This window comes from Oncorhynchus clarkii, chromosome 16 (assembly GCF_045791955.1).
Source record: "Oncorhynchus clarkii lewisi isolate Uvic-CL-2024 chromosome 16, UVic_Ocla_1.0, whole genome shotgun sequence".
Lineage (NCBI taxonomy): Eukaryota > Metazoa > Chordata > Actinopteri > Salmoniformes > Salmonidae > Oncorhynchus > Oncorhynchus clarkii.
In genome coordinates, this window is record NC_092162.1 from 27,691,504 (window position 1) to 27,718,258 (window position 26,755).

The 26,755-nt window shown below is 42.9% G+C and overlaps 1 protein-coding gene across 1 annotated transcript in view; it reads left to right on the top strand.

Moving 5' to 3' along the window:
• Window positions 1–7,096: 7,096 nt before the first annotated feature.
• LOC139368292 (neuregulin 3b) overlaps window positions 7,097–26,755 on the top strand; it is a 412,189-nt gene continuing 392,530 nt past the window's right edge. The window contains exon 1 of the mRNA XM_071107039.1: window positions 7,097–8,172. Within this exon, the coding sequence (XP_070963140.1) occupies window positions 7,434–8,172 (739 nt within the window). The 5' untranslated portion in view covers window positions 7,097–7,433. The remainder of the gene's footprint in view (window positions 8,173–26,755) is intronic.

Sequence of the window (26,755 nt, forward strand, 5' to 3'; positions counted from 1 at the left end):
AGGTTGTAAGGCAACAAAATAAAGAGGTACCCAAAAATGTATGCAGCATTGAAGGTCCCCAAGAACACAGTGGCCTCCGTCATTCTTAAATGGAAGAAGTTTGAAACCACCAAGACTCTTCCTAGAGCTGGCCACCCAGCCAAACTGAGGAATCGGGGGAGAAGGGCCTTGGTCAGGGAGGTGACCAAGAACCCGGTGGTCACTCTGACAGAGCTCTAGAGTTCCTCTGTGGAGATGGGAGAATCTTCCAGAAAGACAACCATCTCTGCAGCACTCCATCAATCAGGCCTTTATGGTAGAGTTGCCAGACGGAAGCCACTACTCAATTAAAAGTCACGACTGCCCACTTGGAGTTTGCCAAAAGGAACCTAAAGACTCTCAGACCATGAGAAACAAGATTTACTGGTATAATGAAACCAAGATTGAACCATTTGGCCTCAATGCCAAGCGTCACGTCTGGAGGAAACCTGGCACCATCTCCACGGTGAAGCATGGTGGTTGCAGCATCATGCTGTGGAGATGTTTTTCAGCGGCAGGGATTGGGAGAATAGTCAGAATCGAGGGAAAGCTAAACGGATCAAAGTACAATGAGATCCTTGATTAAATCCTGCTCCAGAGAGCTCAGGACCTCAGACTGGGGCAAAGGTACCCCTTCTAACAGGACCACGACCCTAAGCACACAGCCAAGACAACGCAGGAGTGGCTTTTAGACAAGTCTCTGAATATCATTGAGTGCCTCTTCCAGAGCCTGGACTTGAACCTGATCGAACATCTCTTGAGAGAGCCATAAATATCTGTGCAGCGACGTTTCCATCCAACCTGACAGAATTTGAGAAGATCTGCAGAGAAGAATGAGAGAAGACTAGAGGCTGTAATTGCTGCCAAACGTGCTTCAACAAAGTACTGAGTAAAGGGTCTGAATATTTATGCAATTGTTATGTTTATTTTAATTTTATATATACACATTTACTAAAATTTCTAAAAACCTGTTTTTGCTTTGTCATTATCGGGTATTGTGTGTAGATTTTAGAGCACCAGCTGTTCCAGATGACTTTGTGATCACAATCTCTGTAGCCGATGTGAGCAAGCCCTTTAAACAGGTCAATATTCACATGGCCGCAGGGCCAGACGGATTACCAGGATGTGTACTCAGAGTATGCACGGACCAAATAGCAAGTGTCTTCCCTGACATTTTCAACCTCTCCATGAACGAGTCTGTAATACGTACATGTTTCAAGCAGACCACCATAGTCTCTGTGCCCAAGATAGCGAAGGTAACCTTCCTAAATGACTATCGCCCCCGTAGCACTCACGTCGGTAGCCATGAAGTGCTTTGAAAGGCTGGTCATGGCTCACAACACAATCATCCTGGAAACCATAGAGCCACTCCAATTCAAATACCGCCCCAACAGATTCACAGACGACACAATCTCAATCGCACTCCACGCGGTTCTTTCCCACCTGTACAAAAGGAACACCTATGTCAGAATGCTCCTTCATTGACTACAGCTCAGCGTTCAACACCATATTGCCCACAAAGCTCATCACTAAACACCTCCCTCTGCAACTGGATCCTGGACTTCATGACGGGCCGCCCCCCAGGTGGTAAGGGTAGGCAACAACACATCTGCTATGCTCATCCTCAACACGGGGGCCCCTCAGGGGTGTGTGCTTAGTCCCTTCCTGTTCACACACACACACACACACGACTGCGTGGCCAAGCACAACTCCAACACCCTCATTACGTTTGCTGACGACACAACAGTGGTAGGCCTGATCACTGACAACGATGAGACTATAACAACGATGAGACTATAGGGAGGTCAGAGACCTGACAGTGTGGTGCCAAGACAAGAACCTTGTCTTGGCAACACAAAAGTTAAGTGATTTTGAACAAGTTTGAAGCATCATACCCAAAAAGGCTGTAATCGCTGCTAGGTGCTTCAATAAAGTAAACGTTCGGACTACTTATGAAACTGTGATATATACAATACCTGTGTAACGGCTCTCGTTGGTGGTAGGAAGAGTAGACCAAAGCGCAGCGTGGAAAGTGTTCATGATTATTTTATTCAAAAACACTTCAACAAAATAACAAACGCGAAAATGAAAGTGCACAGTTCTGTCAGGCTAAGACACTAAACAGAAAAAAAGATCCCACAGCCTAATGGTGGGAAAAAGGGCTGCCTAAGTATGATTCCCAATCAGAGACAACGATAGACAGCTGCCTCTGATTGGGAACCACACTCGGCCAAAAACAAAGAAACAGAAGACATAGAATTTCCCACCCGAGTCACACCCTGACTTAACAAAACAGAGAATAATAAGGATATCTAAGGTCAGGGCGTGACAACTTGTCAAAAGTTTTAGAACACCTATTCATTTAAGGGTTTTTATTTATTTTTTACTATTTTCTACATTGTAGATAATAGTGAATACATCAAAACTATGAAATAACAGATATGGAATCATGTATTAACCAAAAAAGTGTTAAACAAATATAAAAATATATTTTAAATTTGAGATTCTTCAAATAGTCACCCTTTGCCTTGATGACAGCTTTGCACACTCTTGGCATTCTCTCAATCAGCTTCATGAATTAGTCACCTGGAATGCATTTGAATGAACAGGTGTGCCTTCTTAAAAGTTAATTTGTGGATTTGTTTTCATTCTTAATGCGTTTGAGCCAATCAGTTGTGTTGTGACATGGTAGGGGGTATATAGAAGTTAGCCCTATTTGGTAAAAGACCAAGTCCATATTATTGGAAAGAACAGCTCAAATAAGCAAAGAGAAATGACAGTCCATCATTACTTTAAGACATGAAGGTCAGTCAATACGGAACATTTCAAGAACTTTGAAAGTGCAGTCGCGTAAACCATCAAGTGCTATGAAAAAAACTGGCTCTTATGAGGACCGCCACAGGAATGGAAGACCCAGAGTTATCTCTGCTGCAGAGGATAGGTTTCTTAGTTACCAGCCTCAGAAATTGCAGCCCAAATAAATGCTTCACAGAGTTCAAGTAACAGACACATCTCAACATCAACTATTCAGAGGAGACTGTGTGAATCAAGCCTTCATGGTCCAATTGCTGCAAAGAAACAACTACTAAAGGGCAACAATGATAAGAAGAGACTTGCTTGGGCCAAGAAACGTGAGCAATGGACATTAGACTGTCGGAAATTTGTCCAAATTTGAGATTTTTGTTTCCAACCGCTGTGTCTTTGTGATACGCGGTGTGGATGACCGGATGATCTCCGCATGTGTATTTCCCACCGTAAAGCATGGAGGAGGATGTGTTATGTTGTGGGGTGCTTTGCTGGTGACACTGTTTGTGATTTATTTAGAATTCTAGGCACACTTAACCAGCATGGCTACCAGAGCATTCTGCAGCAATTAGTGGGACTATCATTTTTTGTCCTGTTTTTCAACAGGACAATGACCCAACACCTCCAGGCTGTGTAACGGCTATTTTACCAATCAGAGGACCTGCATCAGAGGACCTGGCCTCCACAATCCCCCTGACCTCAACCAAATTGAGATGGTTTGGGATAAGTCAAACTGTATAGTGAAGGAAAAGCAGCCAACAAGTGCTCAGCATTTGTGGGAACTCCTTCAAGACTGTTGGAAAAGCATTCCAGGTGAAGCTGGTTGAGAGAATGCAAAAATGTGCAAAGCTGTCATCAAGGCAAATGGTGGCTATTTGAAGAATAGCCATATTTTTGGTTACTACATGATTCCATATATGTTATCTCATAGTCAAAATAGTACAAATAAAGAAACACCCTTGAATGAGTAGGTGTTCTAAACCTTTTGAACGGTAATGTATATTTATTTATATGTGTGTGTATATATATACACATTTGCAAACATTAAAAAACAAACAGTTTTTGCTTTGTCATTATGGGGTATTGTGTGTAGATTGATGAGGGAAAATAACAATTTAATCCGTTTTAGAATAAGGCTGTAATGTAACAAAATGTTTAAAAAAATCAGGGGGTCTGAATACTTTCCGAATGCAATGTATAGCGTGATCTATAATAGTGCTTTGGTCCGCAGTGTTTTATGCTAGTAACAAGCTGTAAAATACCCAGATGGCTTTTAGGGAAACATTTTTGACCTTCTCTCATTGAGTTAAGAAGAATAGCCAGCAATTACATTTTTCTGCGTCTGTAGGCCTACTCTGTCTGTGCTGGAAAGGTAGGTCTTAACTTTTCAAAGAACCATGCTCATATTCCTTATGATGTCTCAGATTTAATTGTTCTAGACGTCAGCTGAGTCTGGTAATGAATGATGTAGCTGTTGAGCAAGTTGAGGAGACTAAACTTCTTGGTGTCACCTTAGACTGTAAGTTGTCAGGGTCAAGGCATATTGATTAGAATGTTGTAAAGATGGGGACTGCAGAATGGCGCGGGAGGGGATGCTGCTTCCGTTTTACAGGCTCCTAACAAACTTCTATTCTGGTTTTTTTTCTCTCGTTGCTTGTAACATATTGGTACATAATGTTTCTTCCACCATCTCTTATGACAATAGCTGACAGGCCTCAACCAGGTGGTAAGGGTATGTGACAACACATCTGTCACACTGATCCTCAACAAGGGTGCCCCTCATCGGTGTGTGCTTATTCACCTCATGTATTCACCCACGACTGTGTGGCCATTGCACAACTCCAACACCATCATTAAGTATGCAGACAAAATCGGGATTAGGCCTGATCACCGATAACGATGAGACCGCCTATAGGGAGGAGGTCAGTGACCTGGCATTGTGGTGGCTTTGACTTGTCTTCCTACACACCTGGTTTCAATCCCATTCATTACCTGTTGTGTATTTAACCCTCTGTTTCCCCTCATGTCTTTGTAAGAAGATTGTTTTGTGTTCAGTATTCGTGTTTTGTATTTGGTGCGCGACGGGTCCTCGTACCCACTTTGTTTCATTGTATTTCATGGTTTTGGAGTTATGTGTTTTAAGTTATTAAACTATTCCATTCCACCAAGTTTTGATTCTCCTGCGCCTGACTTCCCTGCCACTTATACACACGACTGTGACAGCTGTTGTATTCGGCGCATGTGACAAATAAAATGTTCTTTGATTTTGATTTGAGAGGTTTGTCTCAGCATATTTAACACCACAGTCTACCAAACAAGTCCTGCAGGCTTTTGTTTGATCTAATCATGACTACTGCCCAGTGATATGGTCAAGTGCTGCAAAGAAGAACCTAGAAAGCTGCAGCTGGCCCAGAACAGAGCAGCACGTCTGGCCCTTCAGTGTACACACAGCTGTCAACAGTAGGCATGCAAGTGTCTCTTGGCTCAAAGTAGAGGAGAGACTGACTGCATGATTGAGCCATGATCACATGGAACTCCCTTCCATCTCAAATTACTCAAGTAAACAACCAAATTAGCTTAAATAAAACAAATAAAACAACACGTCACAGCACAATGCCTCTTCCCTATCTGACCTAAATAACTTGTAGGCATATGTATATTTATTGAAGTATGTATGCGTGTGACTGATAGATGCCACTGAATGTAAATGGAATATATGAAAATGTTATATATTAATGTATTTGGATGTAGGCCTAGAATAATGGGTATCTATATTTCTCTCAGTGCTGTGTCAGTAGGACGTTTGTTATTTCATATTTGTGTAGTTCAATCTTTGAGCTGTTCTTGTCTATTGATGTTCTGTATTATGTCATGTTTTATGTGTTTTGTGGATCCCAGAAAGAGCAGCAGTTGCTTGAACAACAACTAATGCGGATCCTAAGAAAATACAAAAAATACTTAAGGTTGAAGGAGGCTTTAACCCACCCATAAATGATGAGCCCAATGTTTGGTTTGTTTTTCTCCCGCACTGGTGGTGTTAGATCGGGGGAATGTAGCACCTCACTACCTCTCCCTCTCTCTCTTCCACTTCTTCCGTCCCTCCCTCTCTCTGTTTCCTGGGGTGTGTCTGTGGCAGCTCTTCTCTCCTCCACACGGTGTGTTGTGCGCTGCCCCCTTGTCTACGCTGCTGCTGCAGAGCTTACTCCCAGAATCTCTGCCTCCTCTTTCTTTCTCTCGCTCTCTCTCTCTCACTCTCTCTCGCCCTCTCTTTCATTTAACAGTGATAGGGAAGGCAGTGTGGTCTCTGCCTCTATCTCGCTTTCACAAGCAAAAGCTTACAAGGGCGCACACACGCAGTGTGTCGGAGAAGGGATGGGGCTGTTGTTGTTTGTCAGTCTGGAATCCTGCTGAGAGTGAAAGGGAGGAAAGCGCTGGTCGAGAGCCGTGGAGCCCACATCACTCACAGCGGAGTGAGCAAATCTTTCTATCTCTCCCAGTAGGCAGCCTTCAAGAACAGCAGCCGCATCAGTTTTTCAGAGCAGCACTCTTCCCCCTCCCCTCCTCTTTCTTGCTCTCTCTGTTTCCCTTGCTGTCGCTCACTCTCCCACTCTCACCTCCGTCGGCAATGTGGGAATGTAGCGGACTGATGTAGCAAACAAGCAGCCAAGGCTTTCAGATTTTTCTACCATAATGACAGGCGGTGGACAGACAGCTGGAGAAAGACGGACAGTCCAGGAGATCTGAGGGGAAAGGGATTGGATGGGGATCAGTTGGATTTACCCCCCCCTCTTCCGCCCCACCAGCCACATCCAGACAGATCCTCTCCCCCACTCTCTCTCCAGTTCCACTGGCTCTCTTCATGCAGGATTACCGTTCACCACTACAGCTGAAACAACGCTGCACGGGGCTGCCTGGAAGGACAGCAAGGGGGAGGCTGACCCAAGGTAGGGAAGAATACTGTAGAGGAAGCCCCTGGACTGGAGCCTATATAAAACACCTGAGAAATAAAAAGAGAGCAACCCCTCAGAGCCACAGAGGAAAAGGAATCGAGGGCCGTGGATCAGAGTGCCATTGAGAAGCAGTGAGTTGGAGCCGCAGAGGAGGTTTGTTTCTCATTGACACACACACAGGATTTACAGCTATGGTCTGAAGCTTGCCACACCGTGAATCGATGTTCTCCTGCCTGCCTTTTTCATCAGCTTTTTTCCTCATACGGGAGTGAAGTATCTTGGGATTTACCGTTGTTTCGTTACCACCTAACTACAGCGTGGCTCGCCCCCTCCGTTCAGCATCCTCACCTATCCATGTCCAACCTGTGTGTCTGTTTGTTTGTGTGTTTGTTTGTGTGTGTACTTAGCTAGCTCTGCGCCAGAGAGAGTGTATATTTGCTTACGTGTGCATCCTCGTGAGCTGCTTGGCTTGTAATTACTTGTACGTGTCTGTGGGTGCCTTCTTGTGTCTATGTGTGTGTGGGTATAAATGTAGACATTTTGTGTGGGTGCATTGGTAAGATGCCCACTGTTGGTTCTGTTCCCCATCCCCTGTCTCGTTTGTGCCCTTTTGTCATTGGGCCTCCGGTTTGACCCCTGAACTTTAACGGCATCGGCAGGATGAGTGAGCACTCAGGAACGAGCACTCTGGGGGCCATGACCTTGGAGGAACCCGGGGACGAACAGGTCTCCCCTCGGGCCCCGGGGCCTCTTCGCTGTGGGCCCTGTGCCGTGTGGTCCCGCCAGCAGACCTGGCTGTGTGCGGTGCCCTTGGTGATGGGCTTTGTGGGCCTTGGCCTCAGTCTAATGCTGCTTAAATGGATTGTAGTGGGCTCCATTCAAGACTATCTGCCCACGGACCTGGTGGATGCCAAAGGCATAGGGCAGGATCCCATCTTTCTCTATGAACCCAGCGCCCTGCCCAAACGACCAGACACTATGACCACGACTTCCACCACCAACCCTCTAGCGTCCGATGGCACGGCCCCAGCCCCGAGAACTCGATTTGTGCCGCCCTCCAACCACTCGGCCCCGCACCTCCACAACCGGATTGGCAGTGGCACCCACGTGATGGGCACCACCACCACTACCCGCACCACTCGACTTGTCCTGCCTGGGGGTAAAGAGATGACCCCGCACAGCACCACGGTACAGCAGAACGGCAACACGGGAAACGGTCGTAAGGATAAGGACCCCCCGAACTCACGACCTAGTCCAACATCAACAACTACCAAAGCCACAACCAAGGTGCAACCGCCCACTTCTCCACCACCTCCCCCAGCCAAGCCCACAGGGCGCTGGAACCCTGGACGCTCTGTGAAAGGTCCAGCCACACGCCCACACCACCGCTTCAGAACACGTAAGTCTGTTTTTCTTAAAGGGAGGGTGTGTTTGTGTCTGTGTGCAAATGGAACAAATGTTTCACAAGAGCTCAAGCATTTGTTCTAACTAGAAAATGGCATTGGAGTGCTCGTGGAGCTGGTGCCCAATTACCATACATTAATGTATTGCTGCTGAATAAGAAGAACCCCACAAAAGGCTACTTTGTATAAACCATAGTCTAAATATGTGCCGTATAAAGATTATCTCCTCTAACGGCATGAAAGGAGGCACTCATGCAACGTAATGGCATTCACACTGTGGCATTCATTAGCCAGTCCTTCCAGGATTTCGTGGGGATTTTCTGTGATATTTGCGGGCATAAATGCTTTATTTAGATGTGCCAATTCTGACATTTTGCATGGCAATATGCAATGATTTTATCCAATTAGTTTGTTGACGTATGGCTTGAATGAAACATATTATGCAGTAAATGTGCAGAGCTCTCTTTTTGCGCTGCGATGCTATAATATTGCACTTTTATGCTATAATATTGCAATGATTTTACTGGTTTATGCAGAAATAGTGTGGTGATTGGTAAAATGTCCAAGGCCTCGCACAATATGCAGGGAATTGTTGATTTAGCAAAAAAAAAAAAAAATGCCATCGCAGAATCCTCGAGGGACTGAAAAGAAATCTGGAGGCACTTGATTTCCTTCTCATCTTTATCTTTGACTTGTGCATTAACGCAATAAGAATTTCTCCTCCTGCAGGCTCCACGCACTTGATATTAGTGTCATAAAAAAATGGTTGCTGCTATCTCTGTGACTCTATGATGGGTCCTGTGTCTCAGCTGAAAGCATCTTAGGCAAACGCTGTGACTGTGTACAACATATCCCTGTTTTGGAAAACAAATATGGAGGAGGGATAGAGGAGGAAACCGGGAAGCTCTCACCTCCTGTCTGCCTGTATCAGATAGTGAGGCAAAGATCCCATTTAGATAAGTGACGATATGAGCACTGCCGCAAGTGCAGAAGAGAGACTGCAGGACATACCATGGACAGAGAGAGGAGAGGGAGGAAAAGAGAGGTAGGGAAGATAGGGAGAGAGGAGTGGGAATAAGAGAGAGTGTTTGAGTGAGAGGGGAGGAAGGGAGAGAGGAGTGTGTGTGAGAGAGAGGGGAGGGAATAAGAGGGACGTACAGACAGAGAGAGCGAGTAGAGAAGGAAAGGGAGTTGGTGGCATTATTTAGGCTGGCATGCATATATTTGCTTTATTTTTGTGTCTATGCATTAATGTAGTTTCTTGCTTACTTTTCCTTTGATTGCATTTTGATATCCAGGACATAAATATCCTATTGGTTTATTAATAAAGCACATAGTTCTGTATAGTTTCACATAATTTACAATTAGTAGCAGTACACAAGATGGAATGGAAATGTATTACTAATTGATTTACATTTTGTCATGAAAAAGAGTGTTTGAGTTTATTCATGCAACAAGTAAATTATCAAACCCATCAGTGTTCTCTGTCAATATTAATTCATTATTTGAACGTCACAAGTGTTTGTCTGAATTATAGTTTGGCATTGAAACATAGAATATGATCAAAACACAGACGTTTACAGTAAGGCAACTGAACACCTTCATTTTGACGTGAACAACAAACCTATGGGCAAAACTGGTTAAATGGCGACAGTTTTGCTGTTGAAAATACATACAAGTGAGATGAAGATCCGCTATCTTGACTGGCTTTAGTTGAATATAAAACTCCATTAATGTCTGTATAAATCGGGAGATGCTGTGCATGGCTGATGATGTCAGTTATGCAAGACATTGCGAATGAGGGGGCTGTCTATAGACTACATATTCTATGACATGGGTGGAGACTTCACAGAGAATAACATTTACCATTGATGAGACTAGGCTACCAACCTTACCATGACGAGGTGAGAACACGTCGGGTTGATGTGACTGATGTCATTGTGGCTGGTAGCCTGGTGGTTAAGAACGTTGGGCCAGTAACCAAAAGGTACAGCATACAGGAAAGTGTCATATTTGCACATAGATATATTAGCAGAACACTGCTTCTACTGTATTATGTGAAGTGTGGAACTGCCACACTTTAAAGTTATCAAAACATTTTGTTTAGAATATCTACATAAGTTTCGCAATTGCATTCTTCTCATATTACTCTGTAGGCTACTGACGATACAAAGCTTCCTCCTGGAGGAAGCTATGAATTGGTTAGTAGCGTACAGAGCAGTGACGATTTTAGCATGTAAATCTTGGAGGTGCAAACTCCCCCCCCCCCAAAATTGGGGATGCATGTCAGCAAACCCACTACACAACACAACACTAAACAATTAATTTGTTTCACTATAATGGTGACAAGCAGTGCGCACAAACTGTTTGGGCCTACATAAAGCTGTCCCAACAGCAGAGCTTTCTTTTCAGCACCATGAAGTGAATCCTTACCACCGCTAGACCTGGCTATCTTTAGAGCCTTGTCTGGCAGTGAAACAGTTAATTCAGCTTTGTTTACTGCCTTTTTTAAAAACATAGCTGATACAGCTGACTTGCTTAAACAAATGTGGTTCCTACGGAAATTTGAGATGTACAAACTATGGCATAAGGGAACGACGAGCGGATAAGAGGCATTCAGTAATTTCGATTAAGACATTAATGAGCAAGCTAAGGCGAAAGTAGTCAATATAACTATGTGTTCAGCACTTTTGAAATGTACATTGACAGAATGCAGAACATGGGCTGCTCTTACAGTATTTTCCCTGTACACCACGTCAGAACCGTAGGATAAATAAAGGGAGCATATAAGTAGACAATGAAAGCTCTTACAATATTCGATGATGACATTTCTCAAAAACAGATTATAGGCTACATGTGCACCACCGAGTCAGAACAGTAACGTTAGGAAAAATGAAGAGCTGAAAATAGACCACATTTTTAGGGTGAAGCACATGGGCTACTAACAGCTTACTACACAACATACACTTTGTATTACTTTCTTAGATAGAGTATACATATCTTCCAGGCATATTACACAATTTATGCAGAAGCATATAAGATATTTTTGGACTCACCTTGTTGTGATGTGCTCGCTTGAACAGGAATGTGGCGTGGTGGTCTGTTGTGGACAAATTTTGTCATCAAAGAGAAAGAGGCCAGATTTACCATTCCGAGTTGGATGACCGTTCAAAACTTTTTTTCCCAGTCTGAGCTCGTTTATTACCGACTTCCCATTTGCAATTCACCGATTCCTTCCAAACCACTCACTGTTGAATTTGCGATTTCCAACTTGTTGTGTAACGTTTATGTCTAATGGCTGATGAGCACCGATATGTTTTATCTATCATTTCTCTTCATTATCTCTCTTCATATGACAAGGATTAAAAAGGATTTGCCAGTAGATTGTTTACTTGATTCATGATGATGACTAGCTATGATTTTGAAAGTAAGATGTTGACATGATCAGTCCAGTCAAAGCTACTATACTGTACAAAAATGTGATTTGACGTCATTTTATCTGTGGCCAAAGACCTTCAGCCTTCTTGGGCACTTGTATTATAACTATATGGCAGGATCCAAAGGGGTTACATTTTCAATGTCTACCCTTACATTTTCAATGTCCCCCTGACATAGTGTCCCCATGAGAGACAGAACACTGAGCCAATCACAGCGCAATGCTCCTATTTTCTGCTGGCTTGCCCCACCACCACAGAAAGCACTGAGCTAGGCTGAAAGACCTGCATTTTGGAGCTGCCTTACACATGAAAACAAAAAAGTGACTATGTTTGAATGCAGCTTTATTAACTCAAGGATATACAGTTGAAGTCAGAAGTTTACATAGACCTTAGCCAAATACATTTAAACTCAGTTTTTCACAATTCTTGACATTTAATCCTAGTAAAAATTCCCTGTCTTAGGTCAGTTAGGATCACCACTTCATTTTAAGAATATGAAATGTCAGAATAATAGTAGAGAGAATGATTTATTTCAGCTTTTATTTCTTTCATCATATTCCCAGTGGGTCAGAGGTTTACATGCACTCAATTAGTATTTGGTAGCATTGCCTTTAAATTGTTTAACTTGGGTCAAACGTTTCAGGTAGTCTTCCACAAGTTTCCCACAATTAGTTGGGTAAATTTTGGCCCATTCCTCCTGACAGAGCTGGTGTAACTGAGTCAGGTTTGTAGGCCTCCTTGCTCACACATGCTTTTTCAGTTCTGCCCACACATTTTCTATGGGATTGAGGTCAGGGCTTTGGGATGGCCACTCGAATACCTTGACTTTGTTGTCCTTAAGCCATTTTTCCACAACTTTGGAAGTATTCTTGGGGTCATTGTCCATTTGGAAGACCCATTTGCGACCAAGCTTTAACTTCCTGACTGATGTCTTGAGATGTTGCTTCAATATATCCACATAATTTTCCTGCCACATGATGCCATCTATTTTGTGAAGTGCACCAGTCCCTCCTGCAGCAAAGCACCCCCACAACATGACGGCTTGCAAGCCTCCCCCTTTTGCCTCCAAACATAACAATGGTCATTATGGCCAAACAGTTGTAATTTTGTTTCATCAGACCAGAGGACATTTCTCCAAAAAGTACGATCTTTGTCCCCATGCGCAGTTGCAAACCATAGTCTGGATTTTTTATTGCGGTTTTGGAGCAGTGGCTTCTTCCTTGCTGAATTCCTTTCAGGTTATGTCGATACAAGACTCCTTTTACTGTGGATACAGATACTTCTGCACCTGTTTCCTCCAGCATCTTCATCAGGTCCTTTGCTGTTGTTCTGGGATTGATTTGCACTTTTTGCACCAAAATACGTTCATCTCTAGGTGACATAACGCATCTCCTTCCTGAGCGGTATGACTGCTGCGTAGTTCATTGGTGTTTATACTTGCATACTATTGTTTGTGCAGATGAACGTGGTACCTTCAGGCGTTTGGAAATTGCTCCCAAGGATGAACCAGACTTGTGGAGGTCTACAATTTTTTTTCTGCGGTCTTGGCTGATTTCTTTTGATTTCCCCATGATATCAAGCAAAGAGGCACTGAGTTTGAAGGTACGCCTTGAAATACATCCACAGGTACACCTCTAATTGACTCAAATTATGTCAATTAGCCTAGCAGAAGCTTCTAAAGCCATTTCTGGAATTTTCCAAGCTGTTTAAAGGCACAGTCAACTTAGTTTTTTAAAACTTCTGACCCACTGGAATTGTGATACGGTGAGTTATAAGTGAAATAATCTGTCTGTAAACAATTGTTGGAAAAATTACGTGTCATGCACAAAGTAGTTGTCCTAGCCAACTTGCAAGAACTATAGTTTGTCAACAAGAAATGTGTGGAGTGGTTGAAAAACGAGTTTTAATGACTACAACCTAAGTGTATGTAAATTTCCGACCTTAACTCTCTCTCTCTCTCTCTCTATATATATATATATATATATATATATATATATATATAATATAAAATATAAAAATGTGGGGCTCAAAACAGGTGGGTAGGAGAATGACGAGTCACCACTGCTACACAGTGGTATGGGAAGAGTGCCATTCTCCTGCATCACACATCTGTCTGTAGTTGCTGATTACTGGCCTCTGCCTGCTGGACCAATGGGCTAAGGCAAACTCTGTCATATCCAGAATGAAGTGTCATGCACTCCACCGCTCCTGCCTCCATGGGTCCATAACCTGTAATACATTACATAGATTATATGGAAGGGACTTCACCCACTGGAGATTTGAAGACTTAACCTCACCCGAGAGCTGTGCATGTCAGTGTATGGTTAGACAGCCAAATCCTTAAGATTTGGAAAATTTGACAAATAGAATGCCATTTAGATAGCTAAAGCTGTACCTTATTTTTATTTGCTTGGTACGTGTTTACATACTGTCTTTATAAGCACATTGATATGATATTTACAGCATAATATTTTTGTCTTTGTTACACAATCACACTCATAGATTTTTTTGTTTATAACACTCCAGCAGGATGATGTTTGTGCAATGTCCACATGTAGCGGTATGAAGGGATATGTCCATTCTATACATTATATTTATATGATTGAAATGACACCCACCCTGTATACAAGAGTTTGCTGTGTCTCAAACGATGGTGGGAACAACACAAACACCTCAGATGGTGTAAATAGGATCTACGTGTATATTTATTATTTACATTAAAGGTAAACTATTATACTTCTCCATATTTTTTACATTGGATTTAGACATTAAATATACAAAGTGAGGAACAATACTGCAATAGTTTTTGTGTGTGTACAGAATGTATTTATGTTCAGGACCAATGCAAATTCCTCTGTGATTTCTATGACTGTTAGTGAACATATTGTTATATTTCTAGTACAAGGGCTCAGACCTCAGGGCTATGTGTTAATGCTCAAAATATGAGGTTAAATACATGTAAAAAAAAAAATATATATATATATATATATATATATGTGTCCTGATCTTTCTTATGTCTCTCAGATATAGGAGAGACACTTCAAAACAAACTTAGTTTTGATATGTAGTAAATCTGATATTCAATGCGCTTGTAAGGCCCAATTTTTTTTCTACATCAAATATATATTTTGGGTTGAATACTTCAAGGGGTCTTAACATTCTAAATTAAATAGCTAAAGGATCCATGGTACTACCTTCAATTCCATATAGCTTAGTAGAACCCCCCAACCCCCAGCCTTAGACTGTTTAGTGCCAAAAATAATGGGTTAAATACATGTAAGAAAAAGAGAAAAGTTTTCTAATCTGTTTATGTCTCTCAGATATAGGAGAGAAACTTCAGAATAATCTTCCTTTTGATATTTTTTGGGGAGTATCTGTTGTTCTATGTAGTGAATCTGTTATTCAATGCGTTTGTATGGGCTAATAGCAGTAAGGCCCAAAAATATTCTTAATCAAAAAAACATTTGATATGTTTTTTGATACTTCAAGGGGTCTTAACATTCTAAATCAAATAGCTAAATGATCCTTGGTATGATCTTCTAAAAAACATTCCATATAGCTTAGTAGACCCCCCCCCCCCCCCCCCTCATTGCAAGGCAATGATCAAAAACACACATCAAGTCTACATGAAAATGTTTAAAAAGCAACACATTTGACGTTTTGGAATGACCTAGTAAATGTCCTGACCTAATTCCAATTGAGATGGTGTGGCAGGAGTTGAAACAAACAGTTTATGCTTGAAAACCCACAAATTTAGCTGAGTTACAGCAGTTCTGCATGTAAGGGTGGGCCAAAATTCATCCACAGCGATGTGAGTGACTGATCAACCACTAGAGGAAGTGTTAGGTTGGAGTCATTGCAGCTAAAGGTGTCACAACCAGTTCTTGAGTGTAAGGGGGCAAATAATTTTTCATACAGGCGCATTAGGTGTTGCATAACTTTGTTTATGAAATAAATGAAATAAGTATGTAATTGTTGTGTTATTTGTTCACTCAGATTTTGGTTGAAGATCTGATGACATTCAGTATCAATAATATGGCAAATTGGAGAAAATTAGAAAGGGGGCAAATACTTTTTCACGGCACTGTATCTCTATGGTGTCAATTGTTTGTTTATTGTTTCGGTTTGGACAATTTTGACTTATTTTGGACTTTAAAGAATCCCAATAGCTTGCATATGTCTGGCTATCTTTCATTTGGACAAATGTACATTGCCGCAAACATATATTTTAGTTCCAAAACCATACTTTTTCTTGATATAATAGATGCTCGGTAGTGATGCTTCTTAAAAGGTTTACCAACTTGCTCACTCATTTTCTCTAAAATGTTTGCAGACAGACTACTCTGGAGAACGGTGCAATCCCATAATCTGGTGATATTTGTAGTGTTACTTTTATTTTGTGTGTTTCAGTAGTGATATCAATAGTGTTGAAATAAATACAAAACGTTAGCTTTATTTTCGAAGATTAGGAGTCAGGGTTTTGGAGAGCCACCTACCTCTCAAAACTAAACTGACTTTGTAAATTATGTTTGCTATTGCCTTTGATTGAATTAGAACATATCTGACACGATTCAGGAAACAAGGCGTATGTTGCAAGTCAGACTTCACAGGAGAGCCTTTTGAACAGAATTAAATATTTTTTTATCAAAATGTGTTTTTTTGGCAAGAAATGCCTTCTTGAACGTGTGAACTTTCATGTGCCTTAATAACAAACTTGTATGCCATCTGTAAATACGAATTAAATTGTTAAATTACGAGCCTTGTTGGTTAAGCCACAGAAAAAGCTAGCAACCTTTCCACTAGCCATGATTGGCTAAGATAATGATTGGGCTGGACATGCCGAGAGAGGAGAGAGGATTTGTCTGCCATATTGAAGGCTGCTGTCTATTTGAGCTCGTCAGTTTGTGTTGGTAATCCTGTCGAACGTGGCTTTTTAAAAAAATTATAGTGTAGTGGAGCTTTCTGGAGGATCAAGATTTGAAATCAGCGAAATTAGAGTATGATAGCTAAAGAGATGAAGAAAACACCGGTCTCCGGATTACATCTTCAAACTAAGGGCAATCGTGGTATGGCATTCCTGAGAGGGAGACTCATCCATCATGCATGATGATGTATACAGGTAAGATAGTCTAGCTTCTAATTTTGACAGAAAGTGGTTTCATTTCAAGCTAAAATGTACTGTTAGCTGGCTGGCTCCCTAGCTGATGTTATTATTTGTTTCCCAGAGCAATTTGCTTTTCTAGTTAGAGCCTAATGTTAGCTAGCTAACATTGGACATGGTGGGTTATCTCCCAGCACTGTGGCATTGTTGGCACTTTGTTCATTGTTGTTTAATTAGCTAACGTTAGCTGGCTGGCTCATTAGCTAATGTTACGTGGCGTGTGTCCTCTTAAACATTGTTTACCTAGCTAGGTTCATTGTTTACCTAGATAGCTAGCTATATGTCTTAAGCTAAAGTGTACAGTTAACTAGCTAGCTAACATTAGCTGGCTGGCTCCCTAGCGGAAGTTATTATTGTTTCCCAGAGCTGTTTGCTTTTCTAGTTAGAGCCTAATGTTAGGCATTGTTGGCACTTTGTTCATTGTTGTTTAACTAACGTTAGCTGGCTGCCTCCCCACAGGAAAGACAAAATTAAGATAAGACCTCTTCTTCATCACATTTATTTATCCTAGACATGATTAAGCACAATTCAACACCGATATGAGATTTTGACTATTTTCTCATACTTGTCAAATACTGCTCCTGAGAAATAGTCAATCACTATGATCAAGCTATAAGATCTCAAAATGTCTCACAATGTTCTGGGGTAAGTCTCATTCCAATGTTCTTAATGTTTCTCAAAACCTTCAAAGAGTGAGATAAACAGCCAGATCTAAAGATAAACTCTGTTGTCTCATTGGTGACTGTATCCAACGTCTCAAATATGTTTCAGTTATCACATCCAAGTCTCAACACAGATCTCTTACTCAGATCCAAAAAGAAGATATTTTCTTAAACATTTCCTCACCCATTTATGACGGTGCAATTTCTCAAATATGTCTAACACTGTTTAATCTTCATCTTATTTGAATGATTTGTTTAATAAATCAAGATCTCAAAATGTTCTTATAAGTCTTATTTTGCATCAATGTAAAGTTTTGAATCAGATTTACTATATAAGGCAAAGTGGTGGTCATTTGCTCAGCTAGAATGTAATTTAACCAATTCTTTAAAATCATTTTTTAAATTCTTTAAATAACAGCACAATTAACTACACATCCAATGTACAGTATAACGATTTTGTGACGGTTGCTGCATCCCCAGAACCCCCCTGTGAAGTATCAGTCAATACAGCATGTTAATGAAACTACTGAAATAGAAAACAAAACATCCTTGACATGAACAAATCAAGCCATATGTTTACAAAGCATTAATAACAAACAATAAAGAGAACAATGATGAATGACAAAGTAGTGTGCCGCCTTAGGCAGAACTGGCAATGCTGTTTTAATGACTTTAAAGCTTGTCACTTTCTGACCTTAGTTCCTTTATTATGTCTTTGTGTTAGTTTGGTCAGGGCGTGAGTAGTCTATGTTCTTTTTTCTATGTAGTATTTATGTGTTTGGCCTGGTATGGTTCTCTATCAGAGGCAAGTGTCGTTCATTGTCTCTGATTGAGAATCATACTTAGGTAGCCTGTTTTCCCCATTTTAGTTGTGGGTGATTGTTTTCTGTCTCTGTGTCTTCACCAGACAGAACTGTTTCGTTTTCATTCGTTCTCCTTGTTATTTTGTTTTTGGTGTTCGATGTTAATAAATTATCAACATGGACACGTACCACGCTGCATTTTGGTTCGATCTGTCATACTCCTCGTCAGAGGAAGACGAATTTCATTACAGAATCACCCACCACAACCGGACCAAGCAGCATGGTAACCAGGGGCAGAGGGTTCTGGACTCCTGGACATGGGAGGAGATTTTGGACGGTAGGGGACCCTGGGCACAGGCTGGGGAATATCGCCGCCCCCGGGAAGAGCTGGAGGCAGCCAAAGCCGAGAGGCGGCATTATGAGGAGCTAGCACGGCAGCGCAACAGGGACGAGAGGCAGCCCCAAAAATGTATTGGGGGGGGTCACACGGGGAGGCAGGTAGGAGACCTGAGCAAACTCCCCATGCTTACAGTGGAGAGAGGTGGACCGGGCAGGCACCATGTTATGCCGTGAGGCGCACGGTGTCCCCAGTGCGCAGGCATAGCCCGGTGCGCTACATCGCAGCACCTCGTATAGGCCGGGCTAGAGTGGGCATCGAGCCCAGGGGTATATGGCACCAGCCCTACTCACGGTGTCCCCGGTTCACCAGCACAGCCCAGTGCGGTATGTTCCACCCCGCCACACTGGCCGGGCTACTATCCAGCAGGACAGGTTGTGCAGGTTCGGTGCTCGAGACCTCCAGTGCGCCTCCACGGTCCGGTCCATCCGGTGCCTCCTCCACGCACCAGGCCTCCGGTGGCAGCCCCACGCACCAGGCTGTCTCTCCATCTCTTCCCTCCAGGTGCTCCCTCCAGTCCAGTGCTTCCAGGTGCTCCCGCCTGTCCAGCGATTCCAGAGTCTTCCTCCTGTCCAGCGCTGCCAGAGTCTTCCTCCTGTCCAGCGCTGCCAGAGTCTTCCTCCTGTCCAGCGCTGCCAGAGTCTTCCTCCTGTCCAGCGCTGCCAGAGTCTTCCTCCTGTCCAGCGCTGCCAGAGTCTTCCTCCTGTCCAGCGCTGCCAGAGTCTTCCTCCTGTCCAGCACTGCCAGTCTTCCTCCTGTCCAGCGCTGCCAGAGTCTTCCTCCTGTCCAGCGCTGCCAGAGTCTTCCTCTTGTCCATCGCTGCCAGAGTCTCCCTCCTGTCCAGCGCTGCCAGAGTCTTCCTCCTGTCCAGCGCTGCCAGAGTCTTCCTCCTGTCCATCGCTGCCAGAGTCTCCCTCCTGTCCAGCGCTGCCAGAGTCTCCCTCCTGTCCAGCGCTGCCAGAGTCTCCCTCCTGTCCAGCGCTGACAGAGCCGACCGTCAGTCAGGAGCTGCCAGGGCCGCACGTCAGTCAGGAGCTGCCAGGGCCGCCCGTCTGTCCTGAGCTGCCAGAGCCGCCCGTCAGTCAGGAGCTGCCAGAGCCGCCCGTCAGTCAGGAGCTGTCGGAGTCTCCCATCTATGTGGGACTCGCTGCAAAGGTCACCAGTCCGAGGTCGGCGGCGAGGGGCACCGCTCTACAGGCGCCACTGAAGCGGGCAAAGAAGCGGGCAAAGACTATGGTGGAGTGGGGTCCACGTCCCGCGCCAGAGCCGCCACCGCGGACAGACACCCACCCAGACCATCCCCTATAGGTTCAGGTTTTGCTGCCGGAGTCCGCACCTTTGGGGGGGATACTGTCACGTTCTGACCTTAGTTCCTTTATTATGTCTTTGTGTTAGTTTGGTCAGGGCGTGAGTTGGGGTGGGTATTCTATGTACTTTTTTCTATGTAGGATTTATGTGTTTGGCCTGGTATGGTTCTCAATCAGAGGCAGGTGTCGTTTGTTGTCTCTGATTGAGAATCATACTTACAGTGCCTTGCGAAAGTATTCGGCCCCCTTGAACTTTGCGACCTTTTGCCACATTTCAGGCTTCAAACATGAAGATATAAAACTGTTTTTGTGAAGAATCAACAACAAGTGGGACACAATCATGAAGTGGCACGACATTTATTGGACATTTCAAACTTTTTTAACAAATCAAAAACTGAAAAATTGGGCGTGCAAAATTATTCAGCCCCCTTAAGTTAATACTTTGTAGCGCCACCTTTTGCTGCGATTACAGCTGTAAGTCGCTTGGGGTATGTCTCTATCAGTTTTGCACATCGAGAGACTGAAATTTTTTCCCATTCCTCGTTGCAAAACAGCTCGAGCTCAGTGAGGTTGGATGGAGAGCATTTGTGAACAGCAGTTTTCAGTTCTTTCCACAGATTCTCGATTGGATTCAGGTCTGGACTTTGACTTGGCCATTCTAACACCTGGATATGTTTATTTTTGAACCATTCCATTGTAGATTTTGCTTTATGTTTTGGATCATTGTCTTGTTGGAAGACAAATCTTCGTCCCAGTCTCAGGTCTTTTGCAGACTCCATCTGGTTTTCTTCCAGAATGGTCCTGTATTTGGCTCCATCCATCTTCCCATCAATTTTAACCATCTTTCCTGTCCCTGCTGAAGAAAAGCAGGCCCAAACCATGATGCTGCCGCCACCATGTTTGACAGTGGGGATGGTGTTTTCAGGGTGATGAGCTGTGTTGCTTTTACGCCAAACATAACGTTTTGCATTGTTGCCAAAAAGTTCAATTTTGGTTTCATCTGACCAGAGCACCTTCTTCCACATGTTTGGTGTGTCTCCCAGGTGGCTTGTGGCAAACTTTAAACGACACTTTTTATGGATATCTTTAAGAAATGGCTTTCTTCTTGCCACTCTTCCATAAAGGCCAGATTTGTGCAATATACGACTGATTGTTGTCCTATGGACAGAGTCTCCCACCTCAGCTGTAGATCTCAGCAGTTCATCCAGAGTGATCATGGGCCTCTTGGCCGCATCTCTGATCAGTCTTCTCCTTGTATGAGCTGAAAGTTTAGAGGGACGGCCAGGTCTTGGTAGATTTGCATTGGTCTGATACTCCTTCCATTACAATATTATCGCTTGCACAGTGCTCCTTGGGATGTTTAAAGCTTGGGAAATCTTTTTGTATCCAAATCCGGCTTTAAACTTCTTCACAACAGTATCTTGGACCTGCCTGGTGTGTTCCTTGTTCTTCATGATGCTCTCTGCGCTTTTAACGGACCTCTGAGACTATCACAGTGCAGGTGCATTTATACGGAGACTTGATTACACACAGGTGGATTGTATTTATCATCATTAGTCATTTAGGTCAACATTGGATCATTCAGAGATCCTCACTGAACTTCTGGAGAGAGTTTGCTGCACTGAAAGTAAAGGGGCTGAATAATTTTGCACGACCAATCTTTCAGTTTTTGATTTGTTAAAAAAGTTTGAAATATCCAATAAATGTTGTTCCACTTCATGATTGTGTCCCACTTGTTGTTGATTCTTCACAAAAAAATACAGTTTCATATCTTTATGTTTGAAGCCTGAAATGTGGCAAAAGGTCGCAAAGTTCAAGGGGGCCGAATACTTTCGCAAGGCACTGTACTTTCTTGGCAAAAGCTGTAGTCATTGGACATTGTAGTCATTGGACAATCTGGAATAGAATTCCACAACAACATTGCCAAGTTTTACACTTTGTGCAATTATTGGAAGAGACTGTACAAGACCAACAGCATGTACTATCTGAATAGGTATATTTTGAGTGCCATGTATGATCCCTAGCAAATAGCCATTTTTGTCCTCAAAATGGAAACCTGAATGAGTCCACAGTGGCCCAAGGTCTCTAACACTGTCAGCTAAGTGAACAATTAGCAGCTTGGTATCTCTCACCATAAAGATCAGCTATCTGGGAGCAAAAGTTCAAGAGTAGTTTTTCAGCATGGTCAATCTGTTTAAATGATATGGAGTCCATCACGAGTATGAAAACTGCTTCAGTAAGAACTAGAAAATGGTTGTAATAGAAAGCACCAAGAAGACCCCTGAAAACAACCAGGTCAAAAAATAGCAAAAGGGACCGATATTCGGGTCCTTTGAAGAACATTCTGTGTGATGTAACTGAGCAAGGACAACGCATCAGATTAGACGGTGGCAGTATATATTGTTACCGCTTGTCAATCTCACATGTCCCTTTGATCATGCTAAAAGGCTGACGAGAGAATTCAGTAGAAAGCCACAAAAACATTAGTAAGAGCATGACTCCAAGCAGTACAGAGTGTATGTAGTCAATGGAATTCACACAAATAAGGTCAAAACTTTCACATTTACTGAGCCAAGTAGGACCCTTAACACCATGCACAGTGCTTTGAGTCTCAAAGGCAGATTATGCATCATAAATTAACTTGTCTTGTGTACACTGTGAGCCTTTTGGGTTGTCCTGCTGAAATGGGAAAGCATTTATTAGGTCCTCTCACTCCAGTTTTCACAGTCACTCCAGGCTGTTCACATTTGAGGCATTCAAACTGACCATTGAATTGCACAGTATTGGAGACCAATACCCCTGCAAGCCAAGTCAGCGATGGTCAAAACTGTGCATAGAAAAGACTTTGAGGTCTTCCTGTATCTAACAAAAACACAATGCTCTTCAAGCTTATGTAAAGTGTTGCTTAAAGGCTTCAGGAATGTCAACATGGAAGGTTTGGAGTCCCCAAACCAAAGTCCAGCTAAAATCATATTTTCCCTTTTATTGCGTTCACTGTAGCTCAACTCATTAATGATACAATAAAATGGCCAGACTGAGAATTTTGACGATTTAAAAATAGGCACTCCATCAGTGTTCCAGGTAAATTATATATTTCTAGGATCTCTTAATGGCCCACCGACAGCTGCATATTTTCTGTACACCTCTCCATCATATATATCCTCATTGTTAACTCTTCCCTTTTTCTGCCTCTTGAATCTGAAATTCAGTTTTTCTTTGAAACCCTCTTTTTGCAAACACCACCTGCAGTCGCTCCTCGATAGAAACTTCAATAAAAGATGTTGCTTCCTCTTTCAGCACATTGCCACCACAAGATTGACATACGCTATCAACCTTCTCAACCAATACCAAATAAGGACTACAATACCTGTGCAAGATATAGGACACTGCAGCAGAGTTGGGGGGAAATTCTCTGAATTTGTGTTATGCTGCTCAAACAATCTGTGTTATTAAATTGCTCTGGACAAAGCAACGTAATCAGTTTCAGTAATTCAATGAGGGCCTTTCCAGTGACTTTGTGACAATTTATATACATCATTATGATAAGATGGCACCCAGCAACAGTTGTAAGGGTATTGTCATAGAGTGGTTGTTCCACATTAATCACTGAATCATCCTTGCATGTTGAGGGAGCTCCATCTCTGCCAGCAACACTTTCAAATTCCTCATCCCAGTTTACACAATCATCAAAGGCAGACTCCTCCATGGTATCTTGAAACTCCTCATCCCAGTTTAGTCCATCATCATAGGCTGACTCCTTCATGGCAAGAGACTCCTCTTCAAAGACATCCCAATCTTCCTCAATGTGAATTTCCTCAAAATGTTGCTCTGTACATGAGGCTTCTGGTCTTGGGTTGGAATGCTCAATCTGTTGTGATGAATTTGTGAACAAGTGAAAACAATGTATAATGAAAACAACAAACTAAATACAATAACTAATCTTTACATCTACAAAATTGATAGATTAGGTCCAAAATATTTAGCTTTTCTTTTTGTGACAGAATTAATCTTTCTAATCATCTTGTAAATGTTGTTGCCATACAATAAAGCTATGCTGTATTTGTGAAAACCTGTGTGTGTGTAGCACATGTGCAACCATGCCTGTGGATGTGATACACCTGAGGTGCAAATGTGTTTTCACCATAATTTACTTGGGATCAGTGGGCTGTAGGCTAGTCCTAATAATGTAGCCAACCTGAACTTTGATTAGTGCTTTTCCCCAGGCTTCCTGAGTTATGCTCCATACCCAGCTGCATATACAGAAAAATAGAAGCAGGGATTATGAAAAAGTGGTTTGTTATGGTAAATATTCAGTCATGCGTTACCGAGAAACATATCATCATGGCAGTGTGCAAGGGGCTCTATTACTCCTCACCTGTACATGTTCAGTACTATGCCGTCTATGTTGTTTCTCCAACGGCACGATGAGTCATGCCTTCCATCATTCTGGACACTGTAATTAAAATTTGCGAACAGCTATACCAACAACCATGGGGAAAATTGTAGTGTTAATAAGAAAATTATATTGGCATGCTTCAGGTAGCCTATACTTACAAGATAGTTTATTATTGTTGGAAATCTTTAGAAAGTTTTCTTGCTTCAGACTAAGAACAAATGAAAAGACAAATGCCTAGGAACATTAATTTGTTCCTAGATGAAACATAGAAAGTAAACATTTTGCCCTCTTGTTTTTGGTATTTAGGGATTTGCTCCTTAAATGCAGCGCCATATTTTAGACTCCACTATTGGTTAAGTAAAAGCATGTAATCTATTCAACTTCATTGATTGGCGCCTGAGAGGTATGCAGACTAACGCTTGAGAAATGAGAAGCAAGCTACACTTGTGACTCCAAGTACTCAAACAACGTTAAACAAGGTGTGTATAACTGATTTGCATTTTCCTCCCATCAAGTAAGCACCATAATGTAGATTTAGCCGGACTAGCTATCAGCTAGCTAACGTTAGTTATCTTAGCTAGCTGATATTAGCTGTCTAACGCTAGCTAGTAACTAATTTATTTGGTTAATGTTACTAACGTTAGTGTTATTAGTTTGGGTAACTGGCTATGTGAGACGTGTTTTTACAAAGCCAGCCAACGTGACCTAACTAGAGCTTGTATTGAAAGCAGAAGTAAAAAGATAACTTTACAAATGTGGGTGCGCATTACAATTAGCTATCCTCTGCCACCATGGCTAACTTCAATAGAGGCCTTTCTCAAACATTTGAACTGTGTGGTGGTTAACTAACCCCACAAGACCAAGCCACACAACAACCTAGTATGTGTTGGAGATAGCTAATGCATCTGAAATGGGATCATATACACTGCTCAAAAAAATGGGGAACACTAAAATAACACATCCTAGATCTGAATGAATGAAATATTCATTTCTTTACATAGTTGAATGTGCTGACAACAAAATCACACAAAAATTATCAATGGAAATCAAATGTATCAACCCATGGAGGTCTGGATTTGGAGTCACACTCAAAATTAAAGTGGAAAACCACACTACAGGCTGATCCAACGTTGATGTAATGTCCTTAAAACAAGTAAAAATGAGGCTAAGTAGTGTGTGTGGCCTCCACGTGCCTGTATGACCTCCCTACAACGCCTCGGCATGCTCCTGATGAGGTGGCGGATGGTCTCCTGAGGGATCTCCTCCCAGACCTGGACTAAAGCATCCACCAACTCCTGGACAGTTTGTGGTGAAACGTGGCGTTGGTGGATGGAGCGAGACATGATGTCCCAGATGTGCTCAATTGGATTCAGGTCTGGGGAACGGGCGGGCCAGTCCATAGCATCAATGCCTTCCTCTTGCAGGAACTGCTGACACACTCCAGCCACATGAGGTCTAGCATTGTCTTGCATTAGGAGGAACCCAGGGCCAACCACACCAGCATATGTTCTCACAAGGGGTCTGAGGATCTCATCTCGGTACCTAATGGCAGTCAGGCTACCTCTGGCGAGCACATGGAGGGCTGTGCGGCCCCCCAAAGAAATGCCACCCCACACCATGACTGACCCACCGCCAAACTGGTCATGCTGGAGGATGTTGCAGGCAGCAGAATGTTCTCCATGGCGTCTCCAGACTGTCACGTCTGTCACATGTGCTCAGTGTGAACCTGCTTTCATCTGTGAAGAGCACAGGGCGCCAGTGGCGAATTTGCCAATCTTGGTGTTCTCTGGCAAAAGCCAAACGTCCTGCACGGTGTTGGGCTGTAAGCACAACCCCCACCTGTGGACGTTGGGCCCTCATACCACCCTCATGGAGTCTGTTTCTGACCGTTTGAGCAGACACACACATTTGTGGCCTGCTGGAGGTCATTTTTCAGGGCTCTGGCAATGCTCCTCCTTGCACAAAGGCGAGTTAGCGGTCCTGCTGCTGGGTTGTTGCCCTCCTACGGCCTCCTCCATGTCTCCTGATGTACTGGCCTGTCTCCTGGTAGCGCCTCCATGCTCTGGACACTACGCTGACAGACACAGCAAACCTTCTTGCCACAGCTCGCATTGATGTGCCATCCTGGATGAGCTGCACTACCTGAGCCACTTGTGTGGGTTGTAGACTCTGTCTCATGCTACCACTAGAGTGAAAGCACCACCAGCATTCAAAAGTGACTAACACATCAGCCAGGAAGCATAGGAACTGAGAAGTGGTCTGTGGTACCACCTGCAGAACCACTCCTTTATTGGGGGTGTCTTGCCAATTGCCTATAATTTCCACTTGTTGTCTATTCCATTTGCACAACAGCATGTGAAATTTATTGTCAATCAGTGTTGCTTCCTACGTGGACAGTTTGATTTCACAGATGTGT